Source organism: Rhamphochromis sp. 'chilingali', assembly GCF_963969265.1.
Source record: "Rhamphochromis sp. 'chilingali' genome assembly, chromosome: 2".
Taxonomy (NCBI): domain Eukaryota; kingdom Metazoa; phylum Chordata; class Actinopteri; order Cichliformes; family Cichlidae; genus Rhamphochromis; species Rhamphochromis sp. 'chilingali'.
The window spans coordinates 50,049,868-50,073,605 of record NC_137930.1 but is presented as its reverse complement, the minus strand read 5'-3'; the positions used below and the strand labels follow the sequence as shown (position 1 = coordinate 50,073,605).

The 23,738-nt window shown below is 38.2% G+C and overlaps 1 protein-coding gene across 1 annotated transcript; it reads right to left on the bottom strand.

Annotated features, from left to right (window-relative positions):
- Nucleotides 1-1,135: 1,135 nt before the first annotated feature.
- LOC308384484 (uncharacterized protein) lies at nucleotides 1,136-14,106 on the bottom strand (the record flags this gene model as incomplete). Its single annotated transcript, XM_080863027.1, has 9 exons — nucleotides 1,136-1,820; nucleotides 2,272-2,337; nucleotides 2,529-2,585; nucleotides 2,722-2,920; nucleotides 9,406-9,449; nucleotides 9,575-9,946; nucleotides 10,773-10,838; nucleotides 12,252-12,356; nucleotides 13,977-14,106. The coding sequence occupies 9 exons, from the start codon at nucleotides 14,104-14,106 to the stop codon at nucleotides 1,438-1,440; spliced, it is 1,422 nt and encodes a 473-aa protein (XP_080719153.1). The 3' UTR covers nucleotides 1,136-1,437.
- Nucleotides 14,107-23,738: the final 9,632 nt, after the last annotated feature.

The window sequence follows — 23,738 nt, the reverse complement described above, 5'->3', positions numbered from 1 at the left end:
CTATAAGATTAAAACATGAGTGCATTATTGTTTTAAAGCTCTCTTAAAATTGACAGACTTAAAAAGACGAAGTTCAACATTTAAGATTAATAAATCAGTTGACGCTGAATTGTTTGAAACACATATTTAAAGGAAATTTAACAGTAGTTTAATGTTTAAAATAGTACACTGAGATGTTGCAGAGGTTGTGTGCAATGTAAATATTTCATTACGTTCACTTCTTAGTGAAAAACTACAAACACTGTGAATCAGACTTTTGCAGAATCACCTTTAGCAGCAATAATTTGAACAAAGCATCCTCTGTATGATTTCATCAGGCTCTCTCATAATTGTAGAGGAATTTTGGTACATTTGATTAGCAGCATATGGCTGCTACTTGTCCTCTCAACTCCCATGGAAGCATTAGGGATGTGCTTAAAAGACTCTAGGGAAGAAGTCAAAATACAAATAAGCATTGCTATGTTGGGTGGACCTCCTTTTTGCTCATTCCACAGAAAAATCGCTGAGATATTAGACAGACCTCCATATAAACAACAGCTGCATACTCTCATATGGGAACTGGGAGTTGGATTAGTGTGTGTGTGTGTGTGTGTGTGTGTGTGTGTGTGTGTGTGTGTGTGCTAATATTTCTTTCCAGTTTTTCAGCCACAAGTACAGTATTGCGTTCGCAAAAAGCAAACACCAATCAGCTGAAAAGGCTTTTATGTAGAAATGCACAATATGTGATGTTTTTATAGGAAAACACTACATAAGTGTTCAAAGCACCCTTTGGAAAAAATTAAACAATATCTTCAAATGGCATTGTCTGGGACTGCATTATAACCATGTGAATAATACTTTAATACCTACTTTCACTAGTTCATGATTAGAATGCCACACTTACAAAATTTGTTTCTATTGCAGTTCAATGTTTAATTCTTTATACATTTATTATTATATTTATAGAATTATGAAGATGGAGACAGAAAAAGGCTTTTGTCTAACATAAAGACACTGACATATAGCAGAAAGCACAATAGTGATGCAAAAGCATTTATTTGAAACCATGAAGAGTTAGCTTAAATGATTTATTGACAATACATCAGTCAAGCATCAGAATAACTGACTTAAACTTAGGTCTGTGAGATAATAGTTATTCCTATTACAATGCATTCATGAATTCATTGCCATTGGGAGTTTCACTTCAGTTGGTCAACTGAGAATTGTTGGTCTCATTTTTAATACTACAAAGTTTTCTTTCTTCTACAAAATGCAGCCCCGATGCTTTACCCATAATTCATAAACAACTGCAAGCTTAGATTTTTTCTTCCATTGGGGTAAATGAGAACATTTCTCTACATGTAATATAAGAAATAAAAATGCAATAAAAATGTTGAGATAAACATGATAGTGGGGGGAAATTGCCAAAAGCAAGATTCGCAAGGAACCGGGATTTTTCTATAACTGACAAATGATGTAAGCGTTCATGGAACATTCTGGTGTAACTTGCCAGATGCCGTTTTCTGACAGCATGGTGCAGCCTGTATCTTGGATGGATTTGTCTGGCTGACCTTCTCCCCACTTGGTAAATGTCAGACGTTGGTTTTTCATATCCACCTCAAAATTTCCCTCTGCCTTTTTGTTGTTGACACTGATCCAAGCTGCCTTGTAAACATCGCCAAACACTTGAGTCAGTGCGTTGTTCTCCTCCTCGTTCTGGGGCAGAGCCAACTCTATGTGTTGTTGGGAGCAGAATTCGACAGCCCTGGAGAAAGAGCCTCTCTCCTTGTTGGACACAAAGTATTTCTGACCAACTCTCCGGACAAAATGATAGTTAATGGCTAGAGAACAGAAAAATGTCAGGGAACAAACTGTGACTCATAAATCATTATCAACAAAGGTAAATAAGCAATTAGGAAACAATGAAAAAAGCTTCATCTACATGGTGCATTTGTCATAGTTAGATACAAGAAAGGCAAGTAAAATCAAATTTTAAAAACACAGAGCTTGTAGGAACAAGATCACACACCATACCCAAAATCTCTGGAGGCTTCTAAATGAATATGCCAATTCATCAGTCATCTTCAAATGTTTTTAGCTTTGATGTTCTGATCAGCTGTTTTTTTATTGCTGCTAACTGTTAATCAACTAACTTTTTTAATGTTGATCAAGTTGTAACATCAGGCAAAAACACTGGATTTATTGTAAATTGCAACAACAAATTATTAACGGATGGTCTTTGAAAGAGTTTTAAATAAACATAATTAATAATGCCTTGATGATGATACTTACCCAGTTCTAACTCAGCAAGTCTGCTTTTTAAGGTTTCAACATCTGGGCAACTGGATTCAACTGTAGCTGAAATTAAATTGTGAGCGTACAACAGGAATGAAAGGAGCTGTGTGGTCTATTTTTCTTTTAAATTACAGAGCATCAACTAATTCACTGTGCAATCTGTCATCAAACTGATCTTGTGCTGTCTGACACAGATTGGACTAATATCAGTATGCTACATGGGATCTTCTCATCTTATTGTATCTTATCTTTACCTTCAGTGCACACTGTTTCTCCAGGGTGCCCAGGAAGCCCATATATTCCTACATCCCCTGAAAGCAAAGAAACAGACATAAAACCTTCTAAAGTCAAAGTACATAAATATGTGTCAAAATCAAACGATGATAAGAAGTTATATTCTTTACAACATTCTTGTGGTGAACTCATAATATTTTTGACTTTTTTCACCAGGATGTCCACGCAGTCCAGGCAGTCCAGGAATTCCAGTTCGCCCACGTAGTCCAGGCACTCCTTGTGTCCCAGAAACTCCTGGATCTCCTTTCTCACCTTTAAGACCAGGAGGACCTGGAAACTGAGTGTAGGTGATGCGGGCCGACAGGCACAAGATGCACAAAAAAAGAAGTGGGCTCATCTTCTCAGTGAAGAACTGAAATGATAATTAAAAATATATGTAATGTACGTTTTTCCCAGATTTACCTTGGTTTAACTGATTCAATGTGTAACAAAAATGAAATCTGATCTTTCAAAACAGAGATTGTATTAAATATTGTGATTGTAGCTCCGAGGGATTTTCTAGGTATATGTTTAGAATGTCAAGCAATACTTCAAACAATATGTAACTCGCATGATAACATTAAATTTAGTAGAATAAAGCAGTAAGCAGGAAAGTACTTACAATATAAATGAAGAGCAGTCTGTTGGGTGTACTGCCTCACTGCTAATGTCCCAACAAAATAACTGAGATATTAGGTAGAACTAATGTAAGATGGATCGTTCTCTCCAAAGTAAACAACAGCTACAAAATCCCATTTGGGATAGAAAAAAATGTCAGAATGTAGAATCCTCCCTCTTGTGCTGAAGCACAACCTACTTTCCAGATTGATATTTTTTCAGCACTCTTTATTTCCCCACCACAAATAAAGCATGGTTTAAGACAAAAAACAGTCTGTCTTCAGGTATTTGTGCACAGACGAACTTCAGTGTGAAACAAAGTATGGTGACACAGAGCATAGTTTTCATGCAATAGAAATACCACACTCACAAAATGTATGTTTCTGAAAAGTATAAATACTTGGCTTGGGTCTGTTTTGAACATTTAAAACTTCAAACATGTTGAACTTAGTGTAGCAAAGACATTGACAGAGACATATGGGGCCAAGTTGATGATAAAGATTACTAAATGAGCTTCAGATTTCCAGTTTTGGAAACAATGCAACAGTCGTCAACTTGTTGCGAACAATTAACTTAACTCGTTGTTAAGACAAATAGGATTGTTGTGTTTTAATTGCTCATTTGTTTCATAATTTCTTTATCAGTGCATGAAAAATGTCTACGATAATATGTTTCTAAAGTGAATTGCATCTCCAAGGTGGTCCCTGAGAATTGTTGCACAGACAGCAAATCCAAATCCATGTATAGTAATTATGCACAGGGAGACATTATGAATCCAGATAAACAGTAAAATCTTTACTTGTGTCAAAATTTGTGACAGGCACAAGAGGCAGAAAAAAGCAGCTCTTAATGCATCCATTTAACTGTTAGTAATAATTATTGCTTTATTGAAGTTTTGAAAATATCTTTGGTTAAGTAACTGTTTTTGAGACCCCGTTAGAGTCAAAATTTTGTTGCTTCTGGAGTCCAAAAGTCTTCTACTTATAGCCTTTTTTTGTGTGTCCAGACTATTCTTTGACATTCTTTAAAATTACACTTTTGTCTCATTGCATGTTTGCAACACCTTTTAAATTACTGCTAACTTATGGTCACAGCTGGCTATTCTCTTGGGAAGCAGGGTTGCTTCCGATTCCATTGGAATCTTTTAATAATGACTTGAGTACGGAATTATATATTGGTTAAAAGTGGCATATGAGAGAAAACATCATCACTAAAATTTAATTTCACTGGCACAGGCATTCATTCCCACTTGCACAATTAAATTCTTTGAAAGTGTCCAACAGCGCTCCAGCTGATTCATGCTGTCACAGTTAGTTCTGATCTCAAAGCTGAATTCTGCTCGCTAAAATCAATCTGATCTGACTACTTGCTAAACAGACCTGTTGAGTCAGGATAAAAATGGCAAAAGGGTGATTTACACAAGCACTCCTATGTGTGTCCGTGCTCTCTGCGGTAGAGTATCACTTCCTAGGGATGGGCAAATTAAGCTTTCTGAAGCATTGAAGTACTGCAAAACGGTTCATTACTCAAAGCTTTTCAACACAGTTATCTTTGGTGACATCTGGTGGCCAAAAGAGCAGCTTGAATCTACAATTTATAATGAACAGCTTTATTATGATTGACCACTTTACAGCTGAACTGACAGCTTCTGTTTGATCATGTGATAGTTCTGTCTGATAACGGGATGATATGGTGCTTCGGACATGAATTTTATTTTTTTTTTATGTTATGTCTATTTTAATAATAAATGTGTATTTAAATCCTCTGTTTACCTCCGTCCGTTCTTGTGATCGCCCTCATTCCCCACCATGTGTTCCACACACTTGCTTAGGTCACACATTTCTCAGTTTGGTTTTTGTATTGTTTAGTTTAGTTCAGCTGCCTTTTTTGACTTCCTTTTCACCCAAATGAGTCTCCATTTGGGTCTATCCCTGCCTGCTTCACACGGCTATTCATAAGAGTATTTGGTTCCAAATATGTTAGGGTTTAGAATTTCAACTTCAGACATTGTACCTCACAGAATCTTTGACATTATTATGTGACTAAATGTCAATCTGTGAACAACTATTAACATCATCTCCAAGATCCAACTTTAGGAGACATTTTTTCTATCAGTGTGACAAATTACAACAGGACAAATGGGTGATTATTGATTAGTGTGCTGAAAAGTCTGACTGACTGACAGTCTGACAACTTAATTTCCAGTTAGAAAAATGGAGGCTATAGATTTTATTCTGAGTGGATTATAAATCTCCATTGTAATCACTGTCTCCATCTTTATATATTGATGACTGAATGATTAAGTGTTTGTGTTAAAAGCAAAAAATAACGAACTAATGGGATGTCAGTATTTGTAAAACTATAAACATCTACTAATTAGTTTTCTGCAGCTTGTGTTTTAAAGAGCAAGGTGCAGATATGATGCAGAAGTGTTTTCCACTTTATGAAAGAGGAAATTAATTGGTGTCTCACAGTTAGCTTCCCTGCAATAACAATAATAATAATATCTCTGCTATAACTGACAAATGCACTCAAGGAGGCATTTCAGTGTAACTTGCCAGGTGCTATTTTCTGACAGCATGGTGCAGCCTGTATCTCCCCATTTGGCAAAGGTCAGAGGTTGGTTTTTCATGTTAACCTCAAAATTCCCTTCTGTAATGTTATTTCTGACATTGATTTAAGCTGCTGTGCAAACATCCCCCACACCCTTTGGTCAATGCGCTGTTCTCCTGCTCACTCTGGGACACAGCCAGCTCAAGTGTTGATGCATGCAGAGTTCTTATTTCTGGACTACAAGGCGAAGGAAACTCTATCCTTGCAAGAGTATTTCTGACCAACTCTTTGGACAAACTTGTAGCTTGTAGCTGAAGAAAAAAGAAATCAAACAATGAACCAAATTTAAGAACAATTTATTAAGCAAATTTATCATTTCTGTGCATTTGTCATTTTTTAGACTCACACACACGAACAGACACTTTTTTGTTTCTCAAGTTGATCCAGGCCTTTTTGTAAATATATCCAAAAACTTGATTTAGTATGGTGTTCTCTTCCTCATTCTTGTGCAAAGTCAGCTCTGTGACGTGTTTGTAAAAACTGCTTTATTTAATCTTTTTCATCCCTAACAGTGGACAAAACATATTGTGCGGAAGAAAAGTCACATGGCGCCTGAAATTACCCTTTTATGTGACCAAGGGAGCAGCCACATTCACTTATGTGAATGTGGCTACTTCATAGCTTAAATAGTGGTCTTGGTGACTTGCTCCCATATACCAAAAAACAAACTGTATATGTTCCTCTGAGTTCTGTGTAAAGTTTCTTGAGTCAAAAGTGAAAATAATATGGACCATTTCAAAGTGGTGGCATAAACATAGTAAAGTCGAAGGAAAAAAACAGCATGACACAAAAATATATACAGGGAGTGCAGAATTATTAGGCAAATGAGTATTTTGTCCACATCATCCTCTTCATGCATGTTGTCTTACTCCAAGCTGTATAGGCTTGAAAGCCTACTACCAATTAATCATATTAGGTGATGTGCATCTCTGTAATGAGAAGGGGTGTGGTCTAATGACATCAACACCCTATATCAGGTGTGCATAATTATTAAGCAACTTCTTTTCCTTTGGCAAAATGGGTCAAAAGAAGGACTTGACAGGCTCAGAAAGGTCAAAAATAGTGAGATATCTTGCAGAGGGATGCAGCAGTCTCAAAACTGCAAAGCTTCTGAAGCGTGATCATCGAACAATCAAGCGTTTCATTCAAAATAGTCAACAGGGTCGCAAGAAGCGTGTGGAAAAACCAAGGCGCAAAATAACTGCCCATGAACTGAGAAAAGTCAAGCGTGCAGCTGCCAAGATGCCACTTGCCACCAGTTTGGCCATATTTCAGAGCTGCAACATCACTGGAGTGCCCAAAAGCACAAGGTGTGCAATACTCAGAGACATGGCCAAGGTAAGAAAGGCTGAAAGACGACCACCACTGAACAAGACACACAAGCTGAAACGTCAAGACTGGGCCAAGAAATATCTCAAGACTGGTTTTTCTAAGGTTTTATGGACTGATGAAATGAGAGTGAGTCTTGATGGGCCAGATGGATGGGCCCGTGGCTGGATTGGTAAAGGGCAGAGAGCTCCAGTCCGACTCAGACGCCAGCAAGGTGGAGGTGGAGTACTGGTTTGGGCTGGTATTATCAAAGATGAGCTTGTGGGGCCTTTTCGGGTTGAGGATGGAGTCAAGCTCAACTCCCAGTCCTACTGCCAGTTTCTGGAAGACACCTTCTTCAAGCAGTGGTACAGGAAGAAGTCTGCATCCTTCAAGAAAAACATGATTTTCATGCAGGACAATGCTCCATCACACGCGTCCAAGTACTCCACAGTGTGGCTGGCAAGAAAGGGTATAAAAGAAGAAAAACTAATGACATGGCCACCTTGTTCACCTGATCTGAACCCCATTGAGAACCTGTGGTCCATCATCAAATGTGAGATTTACAAGGAGGGAAAACAGTACACCTCTCTGAACAGTGTCTGGGAGGCTGTGGTTGCTGCTGCACGCAATGTTGATGGTGAACAGATCAAAACACTGACAGAATCCATGGATGGCAGGCTTTTGAGTGTCCTTGCAAAGAAAGGTGGCTATATTGGTCGCTGATTTGTTTTTGTTTTGTTTTTGAATGTCAGAAATGTATATTTGTGAATGTGGAGATGTTATATTGGTTTCACTGGTAAAAATAAATAATTGAAATGGGTATATATTTGTTTTTTGTTAAGTTGCCTAAGAATTATGCACAGTAATAGTCACCTGCACACACAGATATCCCCCTAAAATAGTTCAAACTAAAAACAAACTGAAAACTACTTCCAAAAACATTCAGCTTTGATATTAATGAGTTTTTTGGGTTTATTGAGAACATGGTTGTTGTTCAATAATAAAATCATTCCTCAAAAATACAACTTGCCTAATAATTCTGCACTCCCTGTAAAAGTTGCATTCTGTCATTGGGCATACCCATGGGTCCGAGTACATCTCCTAAAAAACGACCTTGCACTGTAATCCCTCCTCCACCAAATTTCCACTTTGCACAATGCAGTCAGACAAATGCCATTGTCTTGGCATCTGCCAAACCCAGACTCTCCCACCCATCAGATGGAGAAGCATGATTTGTCACTCTAGAGAAAATGTCTCCACTGCTCTACAGTCCAGTAGCAGCAGGCTTTACACAACAGCATCCGACACTTTGCATTGTGCTTGGTGATGTAAGGATGCGCTGCTCAGCCATGGAAACCCATTCCATGAAGCTCTCTACATACTGATCTTGAGCTAATCTGAAGGCCACATGAAGTTTGGAGGTCTGTAGCAATTGACTCTGAGTTGCTGTCATTGCAAATACTTCTTCATTGTTACAATAACATTAACAGTTGACTGTGGAATATTTAGTTAGGTAATATTCTATCATGATACCTCACCGGAAGTCACTGAGCTCCTGAGAGCAACCCATTCTTTCATAATTGTTTGTATAAGCAGTCTACAGCCTAGCTGTCTGACTTTATACACTTGTTGCCATGGAAGTGATTGATCCAGTGATTTGGATGGGTGAGGGAATACTTTTAGCAATGTAGTGTATTTATGAATATGCTTAGGCAAAAGGAAATATTTTGTAAAACAAAAGCTGAAAAATTTAGCCCATGAAGTAGTTTTTCTAATGTAAAGACACCCTGCATTAACTACGGAAGAGGATTAGGGCCACTGGAAAAAAAAAAGGAAAGAATTCTGACTTTAAAGTCAGAATTCTGAAAAAAAAGTCAGAATTCTGAGATTAAAGTCAGAATTCTGACTTTTTTCAGAATTCTGAGAAAAAAGTCAGAATTCTGAGATTAAAGTCAGAATTCTGAGATTAAAGTCAGAATTCTGACTTTAATCTCAGAAAAAAAAAAAGTCAGAATTCTGAGATTAAAGTCAGAATTCTGAGAAAAAAGTCAGAATTCTGACTTTAATCTCAGAATTCTGACTTTTTTCTCAGAATTCTGACTTTAATCTCAGAATTCTGACTTTTTTCTCAGAATTCTGACTTTAATCTCAGAATTCTGAGATTAAAGTCAGAATTTTTTTTTTTTCCAGTGGCCCTAATCCTCTTCCGTAATTAACAGATGATTTAGATGAACTGATGTAAATTAAACATAAAAGGTATCATGTCTGAATAAGGAACATAAGGATCATTTTGATCTTTTTTCATTGCTTTCTCACTTTTGGCATTACATAATCTTTAGTTGCCATCACACACAAGAAGGCTGAAACAGAGTTAGATTAAGCATGCAAAGCTGAAAATACACATATACACATAAATGTGGGATTTGTGTTTGTTTGTTTTGGGAGTTTTTTGCAGTTCTTCTCATGAGACATTTCTATAACTGACAAATGATGTGGACATTGAGAGAACATTCATGTGTCACTTGCCAGGAACCGTTTTCTGACAGCATTGTGCAGCCTGTATCCTCAATGGATTTGTCTGGCTGCCCTTCTCCCCAATTTTTAAAGGTCAAAGGTTGATTTTTCATGTCAGTTTTAAACTCCCCCTCAGCTTTTTTATTGTTCACATTGATCCAGGCTTTGGCTCTGAATTTGCCATGAACTTGAGTCAGTGCGTTGTTCTCCTCCGCGTTCTGTGGCAACGCCAGCTCTAAACCACGTTGGCTGCAAAACACTACAGCCTCTGAGAAACTGCCTCTGTGCTTGTTGGAGACAAAGTATTTTTGATCAACTATTTGGACAAAATCATAGTTTACAGCTGAAAAAAAGCACAGAAAAGTAAAATTAGAAAAAAGACATTTACTTGTAGGCAATCTTAAGGATATGTTTTCTGGCAAAATAATTGTTGCCTTTTCTAAAGCTTATCTAAAGATTCTTATTCAGTAAAATTTTATTTTACTAATATACCATGAATTGTCTCAAAAAAGAAACTTGGATTTTGAAGTAAAACCTCTAAATATGAGAATTTTATTAATGTTAATCAATAATATGTTCTTTACAGCTACTGCATTGGCATTGGAAAATTATTTTGTTACTGTTTATCAATATAGTTTTTACAGTGTTGACTTCAGGTTATTATTGTTGCAAACTGGTGGTATTTTAATAAAATAAAATTAAAAACTGACTATGTAGTCTTTTCTTTATCAATTTAAAGAATGCTGTTTATTATACTATTATTGATTACAATAGTGATGTGACCTCTTAGCTTCATTCAGTGACAGCAAATCTTTGCGTTAATCTGAACAAAATAATACAAATAGGCATCAATTTGAGTCCTGACTACAGCTGCTGGTCATCTGCAAGCTACTTTGCAACCCACTACCACACCAGTCCCTTCTGTGGCTGACAACAACATCTTGACTATTGTTACTTATGTCTGGTTTGCTTTAAATTGTAGGTGGGGGTGGTCTTAATACAGTTTTCTCCATTGAAGAGTCCTGTGTATGTAATAGTGATGCCAAACTCCCCAGAACAGAGATATACCATCAAATTTAAAATACAGCAGAAAGAAATAACAGCTGTCTGTTATGCTATAAAATAGCAGTTATGTATTTGAAACAAATGAATATGGATAAGATACTTACCAAGTTTAAACTTGGCAATTCTCTTCATTAGCTTTTCAGTGTCGCTTTGAAAAGAGCCAATAGGATCTGGACAAAACACATTAGAGTTAACAAAGTGTGTATTTATTCATTTGCATATTTAGTTATCTGTCTTTTTCCACGTCTCTCAAAACTGTAAAATAATTATGAAAACATAAGGGACATCTCACAATACAATGCATCTGGTGCTAAACCTGGTTCAGTATATACTAAAAGTTTTGTCTGCATAAAGGTTTTGTCATGGAGTCCCGGGACTCAGTGATTTTGGGTTTGGTGTATTATTATTATTATTATTATTATTATTATTATTATTATTATTATTATTATTATTATTATTATTAGTGATGTTCTAGCTTTGGGATTATTTGTGTTCTGGTGCTGGGATTCTGGGTTGGTGCTCCCTCTGTTGGTCCCTGGTGTTAGTCTTTCCTCTGTCTCGTCAGGTTAATCAGGTCCAGCTGTGTCTCCCACCTGTGTATGTGTGATTTCCCAGTGTCCCTCTGTGTGTTTTTATGTTGTGTAAACTCATGTACTCATGACTGGTCCGTCTGTGTTCGTCTCCTGGAAAACTGTCTGTGAATCCACTGTGTCCTCTCCCTGCTGTCCCCCTTCGTGTTCAGGATTGCTGTTAAATTACGTTTCTCCCAGTTTATGGTAAATGGCCTGCATTTGTATAGTGCTTTTCTAGTCCCTAAGGACCCCAAAGCGCTTCACACTACATTCAGTCATTCATCCACACATTCACACACTGGCACTTCACACTTAGATTACCCTTAGTTCTGTTTTTGTAATGCCGTCTTTGTGTTTGCCTTTTGCAATAAACCTCCCTCACAACTCAGTAAGTGCCTGCATTTTGAGTCCTCTTTGTGGGATGTGTGGGAGCTGCAGCCCTGACAGGTTTACCAGACATACTTTGTATTAGATGGGACCTTGACTTCCCTAATAAGCTAAACCATAGTGAATTGTGATTCAACTCCCAAAACCATTATCCTTTCAGAAACCTAACCAATTAAGTTTAGAGACCAAACCTAGAGAAAAACTGAGAAAGTAAAATTAAAACTAAAACAAAAGAAAGATCAAATATAAGGAGAAAAAATGGTCTCAAAATGGAGTCAAGACAAACACCACCAACCTTCTTTGTTTTTAAGATTTTTGGTTTTCACTAGAAACTTAAAAGAGCATATTTTATGGGAATGTAGTTTTCGTGTGTTGTATATTTATGGTTAAACTGCTATTAGTTGTTCCCTTATTCACAAGTTGTCAACACAGTAGGTAGCCCTGCATGTTTTTGCCTTAGATACCCTCCCTGACACAACCCCAAAGGGTTTTAAGTTTCACAGGATTGAATTCAGATATGACTTGTTAGGTAAATGTATAAACCACAACACCATAGAGCCACTATTAAAGTGTGTGTCTGTGAAGTTCCCTCTGGGATCAATAAAGTTATTCTTATGTTCTAACCTCGTCCACACATTATAATAGTTCCAGGTAGGCCAGGCAGTCCAGGTTTTCCCCTTGGTCCATTAGATCCTGGAAATCCACGTGGTCCTAGAGGCCCTCTAGCCCCTAAAGTGAAGATATAAACACATCAAATAAGATGTGAAGTTCATACCAATGTTTCCAGTTTCTGGTTTTCCAGAGAAAAAAACTTTACCCTGTTGTTGTTTATAAATGTCGTCCATATAAGGTGGGGAAAATGATCATGTACACAACACAACAATGTGAAAAAATCCATGTTGGAGTCAAATTGTTAAATGTTGCCAATATTGTACTTAAATTTGTAAGTCTTGATTCAAACTATGTGATCAAACGTTACAAGGATTTTTTCCCCCTTAATAATAAACCCCTTTATTAAGAAACTGCATTTTGTATTTACTTGTTTTATCTTTGTCTAATATTCAAATTTGTTTGATGATCAGGAACATTTAAGTGTGACAAACATACAAAAAAAATATGAAATCAGGAACGCGGCAAACACTTTTTCAAACCAGTGTAGCTCTTACGCTAAGGAAGTTATGAGGGCTTACTTTTTCCCAAATATATTGTAGATATATTGATCCAGAACGTGGGCCAAATTCAAATCCGAACACATCACCACTTACTGTCACGGTCCTGGCTCGGTGACCCAGTGTTTTGTGTTGTTTATTATTAGAAGTCTGTTTTTTGTAATGTTTTTGAGGCTTCCCATGTTATTATATTTAGCTTCACCCAGTTTAGGTTTTTATAGCATTTTTAGTTCTTCCCTTCATTAGTTGTTTTGCAGTCTTTTGTAGAGCCTCTAATAAAGGCTGGCTTTCAGTTTAAAAGTTCTCTTGCATCTGTGTCTGCGTTTGAGTCCACATTATCTTATCTCCAGTTCGAACACACCTGGGGCACACATGACAACAGAATCTAACTGAAAGAAACCTACATACATAACATACACAACACAAGTGACTATAGCAATAAACTAGGAAACTAACACTGACATGGAGACTGAGACACACAAACTTGACGTAGACAAGGGAAAATTACATGGAGACATGACTGACAGGGTAAACAAGGCAAACTACAGAGACAGGGCACAGAGGGACCAAAGAGACACGGGCACTCAACTGTGGAGAAAGAAGGTGAATAAACATGGAAGCAAGACCGACAACATACACGGGACACTAGGGAAGACACACAGATGCTAGACTAAGAAAACCTGGGCTCAAAAGCGAACAAAGAACTAAGAACTAAACGCATAAATAATTAAAATAGGAAGCACTGGGAAATACTAGACACAAAAGACTAAACAATGTAGAACTATAAAGAAATCACATAAACCTCAAAACAACATTCAACAGTCCAAAATCAAAAAAGCACTGGGTCAAATACCCAGAACCATGTGAGGCACAAATATGTTAGACCATGAAGTAATTTCCAGGAAAATCTGTTTGTTTTTTAATTGAAGTATTTGTTGAACTACTGCTTACCGCAACTTACTGCATTTGGAATTTAAAAAAAAAAACAAAAAAAAAAACCCAGATCATTGCTTGAAAATGTATTGTGCAGTTTATTTAGGTTTTTTGGTGGAAAAGAATCATACTGATAATGTAAAATTTTTAAAAACCTATAAAAAGTCCTGTACAATACACTTGGCATTATGGGGTTAAAAATAACCCTCCCTGAGAGTGTATTTGGGGGGATGTTTATCACACTCACCAGGTTCTCCTTTCAAGCCTTTCTGTCCTTGTTTTCCAGGTTCTCCATATGCCCCGGGTTCTCCAGGTGACCCAGGTGGGCCTTTAGGACCAGGAGGACCAAAAAGCTGACTGTAGCCCACAGGAGCCATGAGGCAGAAGGTTATGACAAAAACAAATGGCTTCATCTTCTTTATGCAACTCTGAAATGTGACATATTGGAAATTATTTTCTAATGAAAATCTTCTTCAATTTTTATGATAATTTAAATAAATGAAATCAAAGAAAAATAACAGTTTGTTTGGTTGCAGGTTGTCAGCTGAATAGAAAAAACTGTACTTTTTAGAGACAAATACTCACAGTTTAAATGACGAATGATATGGATGTGATCCTTCTTTGCAGCTTCCAAACAGAAGTGGCAAAGAAAAAAGTCAAAGTCAGATATATAAGACATCCAGCCCAGCTATAATGAGAGACAGGTGAAAAAAAACAGAGTCTGCCTCTGGTGTCATAATCGAGAGTTCACTTACAACCGATGCCTTTTAAAAGCTTTTCCTTCCACTCACAAAAGGCAAACCACTGTGATCAGTCAAACATGAATAATCAAAAGGCCTGCATTCCTAGAGCTGAAATATAGCAGGGTTTAGATTAAAGATAAATAGAATCTGATCAGTAATGTTGGTTCGGTATTGGTGAAAGATTTTCTTATTTACAGTTTATGTTAGTGTTCTGATCATAATTCCAATTGACATTTAGTAAATATGATCAAGCAGTAATTTCACAGTTATTAGAAAGGATAGCCAGATGCAGATGATGTAATTTTTTTAAACTGAATTTTTATAAATGTAAATTGCAAAGTTATTCAGTTATGTTAGTGTCAAATTGTATTAAAATGAAAATAAAATAGAAACTCACCATTATACGTAAGTAGTTATTGTCTAGTTGTGCTGCTTCATGTACAGCTTTAAAACAATTTCAGAACCCAAAGTCAAAAATATCTGACACTCTTTGGAGAGGAAATAAAAACCAGGTGAGTATTTTGTGTGTATTCTGTGTTGGACACAGAAAAGAGGGGGAGCATGAGGCCCAAAGCCTGCCTCTTTTTAGCTAAAACACTCTGAGAAAGACAAATATGTGTATCATAAAACAAATTGTAGTTCAAACTTTACTATTTTATTATATTAAACCACAAAGAACACAGACTTATCTTTGATGAAACATGTATTTTACATAACTGTATAGGTTCAGGTCATGGTAATCTGAGGAGCTTGGAAAGAAAAACCATACGACTGTTTTAAATTTCTTGAAGACATTTTGTCTCTCATCCAAGAAGCTTCATTAAGTCTGAGACCAAATGGTGGAGACTCCCAGGATTTTAAGCACTAGTGGGAGTTTTCCTTCAAGAAGGTTGTTGAGCCATTATTGATCATGTTCCTCATCACGTGTGCCAAGGTTTGAAAAAGAGTGTGGGTCATTATTACCAGAGTTTTCAGTTGAAACCACTGTGAAACCTTGCCTCACCCTATCATGTGACTTACTGAGATCAACTGACACAAGATGTGAGTGGGCATTAAGGCACCTGAGAAGGGATCTCAAAACTGGATTATAGATGATAGACAGTTGGTGTCTGTGACACAAAGGACCCGGAAGTACACACTGTTAACAGGCTGGTTACATTTTATTTGCAACTTTTTAAATAATTCTGATCAGCTTTCAGCTGACATGTTCATGGTGCAGCCTTTTTCTCTCCTGTCGCAGCTGGTAACTGAAATAGCACGACTGATCACACCAACCAGTCCCAGCTGGTCTGCCACCCTTCTGGCACTGCTCACCGGACACACTGCCCTACCAGTCCTTTGCAGCAGAGCTGCAGACCACACCCCTGCCACATACCTCCAGCACCCAACTAAGGCCAGAGAGCCATCCGGGCGACCCTACCACCCACGAGAGGGAGAGGAAATCAGCCATGACCACCTTGAAATGAAAAGACTGGAGAGCGAGATACCACTGGGTGATTAAGTAGATCCCAGTGGGGATTCAAGATGGTGTCTGTGTGTGTGGCTTGCCATCAGCTGTTACCTGTTTTGATTCTACTAACCCTGCTTATATCTGTTTTTCTCAACAATGTCTTTACTCTTTTGGTGTATGATTTCCAATCGCTATTAACCATCCGAGCCACTGTTGATGGGCAGTATCATATGGCCCCAGGAGGTGAGGATTACCGAGTCCCACCTGTGGTAGAAACCGTACCACTGTTTCTCTGCCGTTATCCACCTAGCCTTCCCCTCAGGAAGAAATCCTACAGAAGGCGAGGGAAACGGGGTGGAATACTGGTAAAACTCAGAAACTGCGTCGCTACTGTTAAGGTTCAAAGTTGAGGAAGGAGAGTACACACCACCCATGGTCCAGAAGGTCTTTGGTCAAACAATGATTTTAATGAACACACGTGTGGGAAGACACTCTATACGCAGACAGCCAGTAGTCCTCGACTTAATCAAAGCATGAACAGATATTTTATAGCATCAGGGTTTGTTTACTGACGCCCCTTCATGCGTCACCGGTACATTTTATACATAGATCAGATCAACATCATCATGACTTTTCACCCAGAAAATCATCTTCTATTTTCATGGCTTGGTACTTTCCGTTCTTATCTTAAAATGAATTGTTCCTCTTTCTTGCCGAGACAACAAGGACGGTTCCTCTAAATAAATTTAACTAATGTGTGTGTATGTGTTGACCTCACATGCTCTTTGTGTCACCTCTTCACCTACTGTCTGTGTCTCGTCCTCAAATGCTCCTCAAAATAACCTGCACTTAGACTCTGCTTTCGGTTTCAGTTCTGCAAAAGGCACACTCTGCAAACCTGCAACTTCCTGTCAGCCTGCAACTTAGTCTTTCTGAAAGACACACACTGTTCAACCCCTGAATGCAATATAAACTCCAGATTATATTATTAATGCAATGGTAATAATGACAATTATTTAACAATAGCAGTAAAATAATTTCCCTGCTCCACACTCCCTCTCTCGACCTCTGGAACACCAGAGGTCGCAATACATTGTGTCCTCGCTCAGACCCTCTCTGGTGGTCTCGGACCTCGAGATCTCCAGGATCCTCGTCCCTCCTGTGGTCGCCGAGATCTTCTGCAAAGGAAACAAAACACCTTTTCCTGCACCTCCCTAACCTATCCTATCTGGGACTCTTTAATCAAAAGCCTGATCCTAATTATCTTCTTAACTTATTGACTTATATGTATATATATTCTTCAACGTTACTCATCCCTTTAAACTCTTTAAGCCCTGCTTTCACGTCCGGTTGCTCGCTCTATTTTTCCCTTATCTGATCATCAACATCCCGTGCACAAATTGTCGCTGCTGCAAGTTCCTCTACTCCAAAAGATCCAAAAGAAAACACCCATTCTAATCAATTAAGTTTAAGCATATAAGCAATTACTCCTGTATACATTTCATCATAGCTAAATGCTGCCTTGAAACAATTCCTATGTGTTAACTTCATTTTAACCTCACATTTCCTATGTTATAACCCATTTTGGTATAGCCTTTTTATTTCATTTGCTCCCTTTAATGTAACAATACCTTCTAATTCTAATTTATCAGACTTAACCAAAATATATGCTTTCCTTCCTCTTTGGTCCTTCTTTTAAGTTCAGTTAAAAGCTAAATGAATTTGAGGCCTGTTGCCTGGAATCAATACTGTCATGTGTGTTTCTTAACTCTGTGTCTGTAAGCGTGTGCAATCCTTCATGAACTCATATTATCCTCACAGTAGATTGGCTAATCATAGCGCTAGCCAAAGGCTCGTGACCCTCCAGAGACAAATTTGAGCCACAACTCCTTTAAAAGCACAAAATGCAATATGTATAAAAATCATTTCTACGTAGAAGCTCCCCCTTTATCCTAAAAATACCTCCTATGTAATATCTGTATGTGTAAGCCTACATTATAACCACTACTTCTAGAAATCAAAAAGAACTCAAAGCTGTTCTACCCCTTCAACCCTCACTAATTTTCCCTCTAAGAATTATTCACAGCTTTGAAAAACCGGCATTGTATCTTCTAAACAGGATTCAGTTCTGTCATGGTCCTGGGCCATGTTGGCCCAGTATTCTTGGTTCCTTGTATTTTCGCTCCTTATTTAGGCCAGGTTTTCTGAGGTGTCCTGTTGTGGTGTTCCCTAAGTGTTTTTTCCCTTTGTGACTCTTACCCCCTTGTGCCCCTCTGTGTATTTATGAGCTCTCGTCTCTCTTTGTGTTTATTCCATGTTTCCCCCAGCCTGTAATGTCTGTGTTCTCCCCGTGCTTTCTCTCCTCCTGTCTGAACCTCTGTGTACTTCCTGTTTTACTTTGACAGTCTCTCGTCAGTATGCGTAATGTTGTGTTCACTCCTGCCCTGTCTCGTTATGTTTATCAGTATCCCCTGTGTTCCCCACCTGTGTGTAATCTCCCTGTGTTCTCTGGGTGTATTTAAGTTGTGTCTTCTGTTATGGTAGTTGCTGGTTCGTCTGTGTTGTTTCCCCTCGGTCTCCCTGCGTCCCTTGTGTATTTCCCCGGACCTCCCTGCATCCTCGTTTCTGGTTTGTGTTATTAGCTTACCCAGTTTAGGTTTCCGGTTTCTTGTTTTTCCACCAGTGCTGTTTTGTGCCCACCGTTGTAAATAAATATTCACCTGCACCAGAGCTGCCGCCTTTTGGGTCCTTTTCTACAACTCCACACGGCTTGCCTTGCAAACCGTGACAAGTTCACTTTTAATCCTTTAACCTTAACTTAAAAATAACAGTTTCAGTTTTACCATATCCAAATGATCAAAAACCCCAAAAGTCCTAAAATGATCCTAAATTATTAAACAATTAAATTAATAAACCCTAAACCCCCCTTTATCTTGATACATTTCATGTGTCAAGATACTATACAAAACTTAAAATGCTCAGTTTTCCCCACTCATGATCCAATCTATGTCATAAAAATAAACTTAAAACAGAACAGTTATCAGTCATGTGTTTCTTCAATTAATGATAACTGAGTTTCATCAAAAATATTTCCACTTTAGCATTTGGCATTCTCCCAACAATATACTATAATCCCATAATCTAACCCCAGTCAACAAAACAAAACAGAAATTTTCTCTGGTAAAGGCAAATTGTTTGTCCACATTTATTCACCCTCACATTCACTCACACATTCACTCCCATGCAGTCACACCATGTATTTGCTGATAGTGGAGCTTCCCGCACGATCAGATACTCCACCCTCAGCAAAATGAGCTCAGTCATTTTTTATTTTCCATAGGAAAATATTTCTTTATGCTTTTGGACTGGATTGACTCGCATAAAATCCTTTTTACAGGGACTTACGACCTTGATCAGTCCCCAGGTAGCTTTCTCCTCAGCCAATTATAATCTGGAAAGCCCACCTTATATTTGCTCTTCCCGATAATTTTCAGCGCCGTTATTCACTGTTGCAGGCCTGCTTAAAACAGAAATGAAAAAATAGAGCTGATTGTTAGCTCATAAAAACAAAACAAAATCACCTGACAGGTTTTCTTAAAGTGCACTGTTACAAAATAATGGGCCCCTCCCAGACATGTCCATGTTTCCTAAAACTCCCTCTATTAAAAACAAAAACACCAATCACATAATTTCACCTCCTCAATACACCGAAAGTCTCATTAAAACCACACAATTTGCAAACAAAAATCACCCCCTTTAACATACTTAAATTCAGCATAAAACCCCCTTGCGACAACGTATAATCACTAAACTATAAACTATTTCCTACCCAAATCTATACTCCTCTTGTCTGCCATGCTTCCTCGTCTGAAAGTCACTTCCTCAGTCACACACACACACAGGAAGTTCCTTCGTCATATGGCTTCTTATATTCCTCAATTACAAACTCAAATGCATTTTATTAAACATTCACACCATTGTATCATTCATACAAAATAGCAAGCTGTTCTTCATTGCATATGTTTGTGTTCTTAGCCAGGTTTAATCAGTGTCTATGCATTAAACTCCATGAGCTTGTCTTGTCTTTATAAGGTTAATGCATTTTCTGTTTGTGTATGTCAATTTGCATATCTTGCTTTTGCAGTGTGTCAGACTTCTTCATAATTTTGCCTTTAAACAGTCAATTTTCTCCTCCCCAAATTTACTAACCCAAATTCTGATTTCCTACCTTAAATAGCAGCATTCCTTGTCCTCAGCCAGAAGGTAGGGCTCCACTTGCCACTTACCCCCTCTGCCTCAGCCCAGCGGCTTTACCCGTCAGGTCCCGTCTTCTTACTGAAGCCGAGTAATCGTGACTGTGCCTGCCTTAGGTTGTCCCAGGGTTTCGAGGTGGGATCTTACCCGTCATGGGCTATCCAGCCTTCCATACTCGCCTGATACGGGGCCCAAGTGGGCAGGGGAGGGAACACACTGGCTCTGGAAATTAGAGGAGTGTAAGCTGCTTCCTTCATTGCATCTTATATTAAACTATCTCACTTCTGATTCCTTCCTAGAATAATTTCACATATGGTACTTTGTGTATGTGTGTTTTCTATTCATTAATGTAATTGTCAGTTATTTTCTCTCTTCATTTTACCTTCTTTTGTTTGTTTGTGACGTTCTACTTTAGTTCTACTAAACCTTGACGTAAAAACAATACTCCCTTATTTCACGCACACACTCTGCATTTTGCCTACGCACACACTTCTCTCTCAGACTTCCTCTGTTCACACACCACCTTGCACTCACTCTACTATCAATTTTCATAGTGTTATTATTATTTAGTATTTTGTACACCTCACACAGAATCATTCAAATCGAGTACTCACAGCATTCACATCACAACCTTCAACTTTCACTTTCAATCCTGCAAGACGCAGAGATGGACATCTCCTTCACCTAACATAAAACTAAATTACCATATCAACATACAATTACTGAAATTCAAACTCAAATACACCGTCTGTTTTAATAAAGTCAAAGAGTAAACAGGTGTACCAAGTGTATGTACTTATGTGTTTTAAACTGAAAGAAAAAGAAACTCAAACTCTTATAACATCACTCATGCCTCTCTCAAATTAAAAACACTTTCAAACTTTAAAACCTCCTACTTTACATCACCAAAGAAATACCTCTCACACCTTTATTCATCATGTCAAAGCTTTCTCCATTTTGCACAGCCTGCCACATGTTTAACAAAAAAATCGCTGCCCGAGAAGGCTCCCACATATCAAGGTGGTCGTTCTCACAAATTTCCAGCAGACCCTCAAATAAACAAAAACAACGACCCAGGCAGGCTTCCAGTTCAGCCTCCTCAATTTCTATGCACACCGAAAACTCATGGGGAGATTCTTCTGTCTCCCCGTGTCCTACACAATTCACCTCCAAATGATCCCCTACAATTGAAATTTCAGTGTGGAATGACGCAGAGATTAACATTCCCTTATTTATTTACTATATGTAACCTGAATTTTTCTCTCTCTTATCAAATAACAAAGGTTATCTTTAAAATTTGTTATTGAACTACTAATTAAGTTGCTTTTTATGGTATCAATGGTAAACTACCCCTAAAAAGTCCACTTCATTGCGTGTTCATTGAGTTACTTCTATTAAGGCTATTTAACAAGTTCAATTTACACATACTCATTAATCTGTCACGCTTATTAGTGGCTCATGGTTACTTAAAACCTATGTCTGACTTGACCACAGAGTTAGAGCATCATTCAATCCTCTCAGGATGACCACTCCACTTACTCTGCATCCAGTCAGCTCATGAATTAACAACACTTGCAGACTGTAACCCTTTTATTTTTTGTTTATGCCTTCAAATCCACCTTAAATCTTCTTACCTAAACGTTGGTTTTAAACACAGACAATTCTTATATTCTATTTTGAAACGCTGTCACCATTCATATATTTACAATGTTATTATTTACTAAGCCAGCATTCTAATCGCAGACATTTATCCACATTTGCAAACAATAGTTATAGGGCTGAATAATCACACAAAACCGAAAGCATAGTCCTCTCATGCGCTCTGCATCAGCTGCCTCATTTGCATGCACACACACTCTCCATCTAAAAATGGCAGCAGGCAGTCAGTGCATTACTGACTCGACACACAGAGATCTCTCACACCAAATTTTCTTATTCTATATTACAACGACGTCTTATATTTACAACCACTGTCAGATCTGTCAGCTTTAGCGCCTACACAATTTTAGACAAATTTAAAATAACCGCCCAGCGGATAAACTCCCTGAGTTTTTTGCGACCAATTAACCAGTATCAAGACTTTAACTGTTTCTGGCCTCATTTCTAAAATCCCTAACTCAATTTAAAAGCGTCAACCAACCCAAACTTTGAAGTTTTAGGTTAAAGTTACACGCCCGAAGTCCAACTTCTTCTGACCAAAAAAGCGCAGGTACCGTTCCAAACGGTAAGGAGACTAACTCCTAGCTTAATTCCAGGATGCCCTGTACCCCACAGTTAAGCCAAACTGAACTAACCCTGTTCGCCGACAGGTCAATGTCGCGCGTCCACGACAAGGAGGGAGCGTAACCTCCAGGCTCTGCGCTTCCTAGAACCCCCACGGTTCCGTTCTAAAATAATTTATAATACTTTGAAACAACAATCAACACCCGAAACAAGTGTATAACTGAGGCAGGTGCAACCTAGTGGTCAATGGAGACTCCAACTCACAAAATGACCGCTCAGGTCCACTCTTATGACCAAATTTGGACTCTAACCAACACAATAACCAATTCCCTACCAAACTACTTGAGACTCGAACTCAATTTCTTTGGGACTTCAACCCAGTATTTAAACTTTTCTTATCAGACTCTTAACTACTTTCATTTCTTCTTAGCAGAACTCTAACTGCATCAACTCATGAAATTTTCATCAAAATCAAAACAGACATCCACCAGTAACTTTAGTGAGTAGACTTAAATTTTATCATGTCCAATTTGGCACACTTTGGAAATAATTCAACAGGTAGTGCCTTACCTTTTGGATAAGCCGGCTTATGCCCACTCACTTCGACCACTGGAATTCATGTCTGCCCGTCAGACCACCTCAGAGACCACCAAATTTCTCCATCTAAACCTCCAATCCTCCCTCCTCAACCACCGGACGAAGCCCCCAAATGTTAAGGTTCAAAGTTGAGGAAGGAGAGTACACACCACCCATGGTCCAGAAGGTCTTTGGTCAAACAATGATTTTAATGAACACACGTGTGGGAAGACACTCTATACGCAGACAGCCAGTAGTCCTCGACTTAATCAAAGCATGAACAGATATTTTATAGCATCAGGGTTTGTTTACTGACGCCCCTTCATGCGTCACCGGTACATTTTATACATAGATCAGATCAACATCATCATGACTTTTCACCCAGAAAATCATCTTCTATTTTCATGGCTTGGTACTTTCCGTTCTTATCTTAAAATGAATTGTTCCTCTTTCTTGCCGAGACAACAAGGACGGTTCCTCTAAATAAATTTAACTAATGTGTGTGTATGTGTTGACCTCACATGCTCTTTGTGTCACCTCTTCACCTACTGTCTGTGTCTCGTCCTCAAATGCTCCTCAAAATAACCTGCACTTAGACTCTGCTTTCGGTTTCAGTTCTGCAAAAGGCACACTCTGCAAACCTGCAACTTCCTGTCAGCCTGCAACTTAGTCTTTCTGAAAGACACACACTGTTCAACCCCTGAATGCAATATAAACTCCAGATTATATTATTAATGCAATGGTAATAATGACAATTATTTAA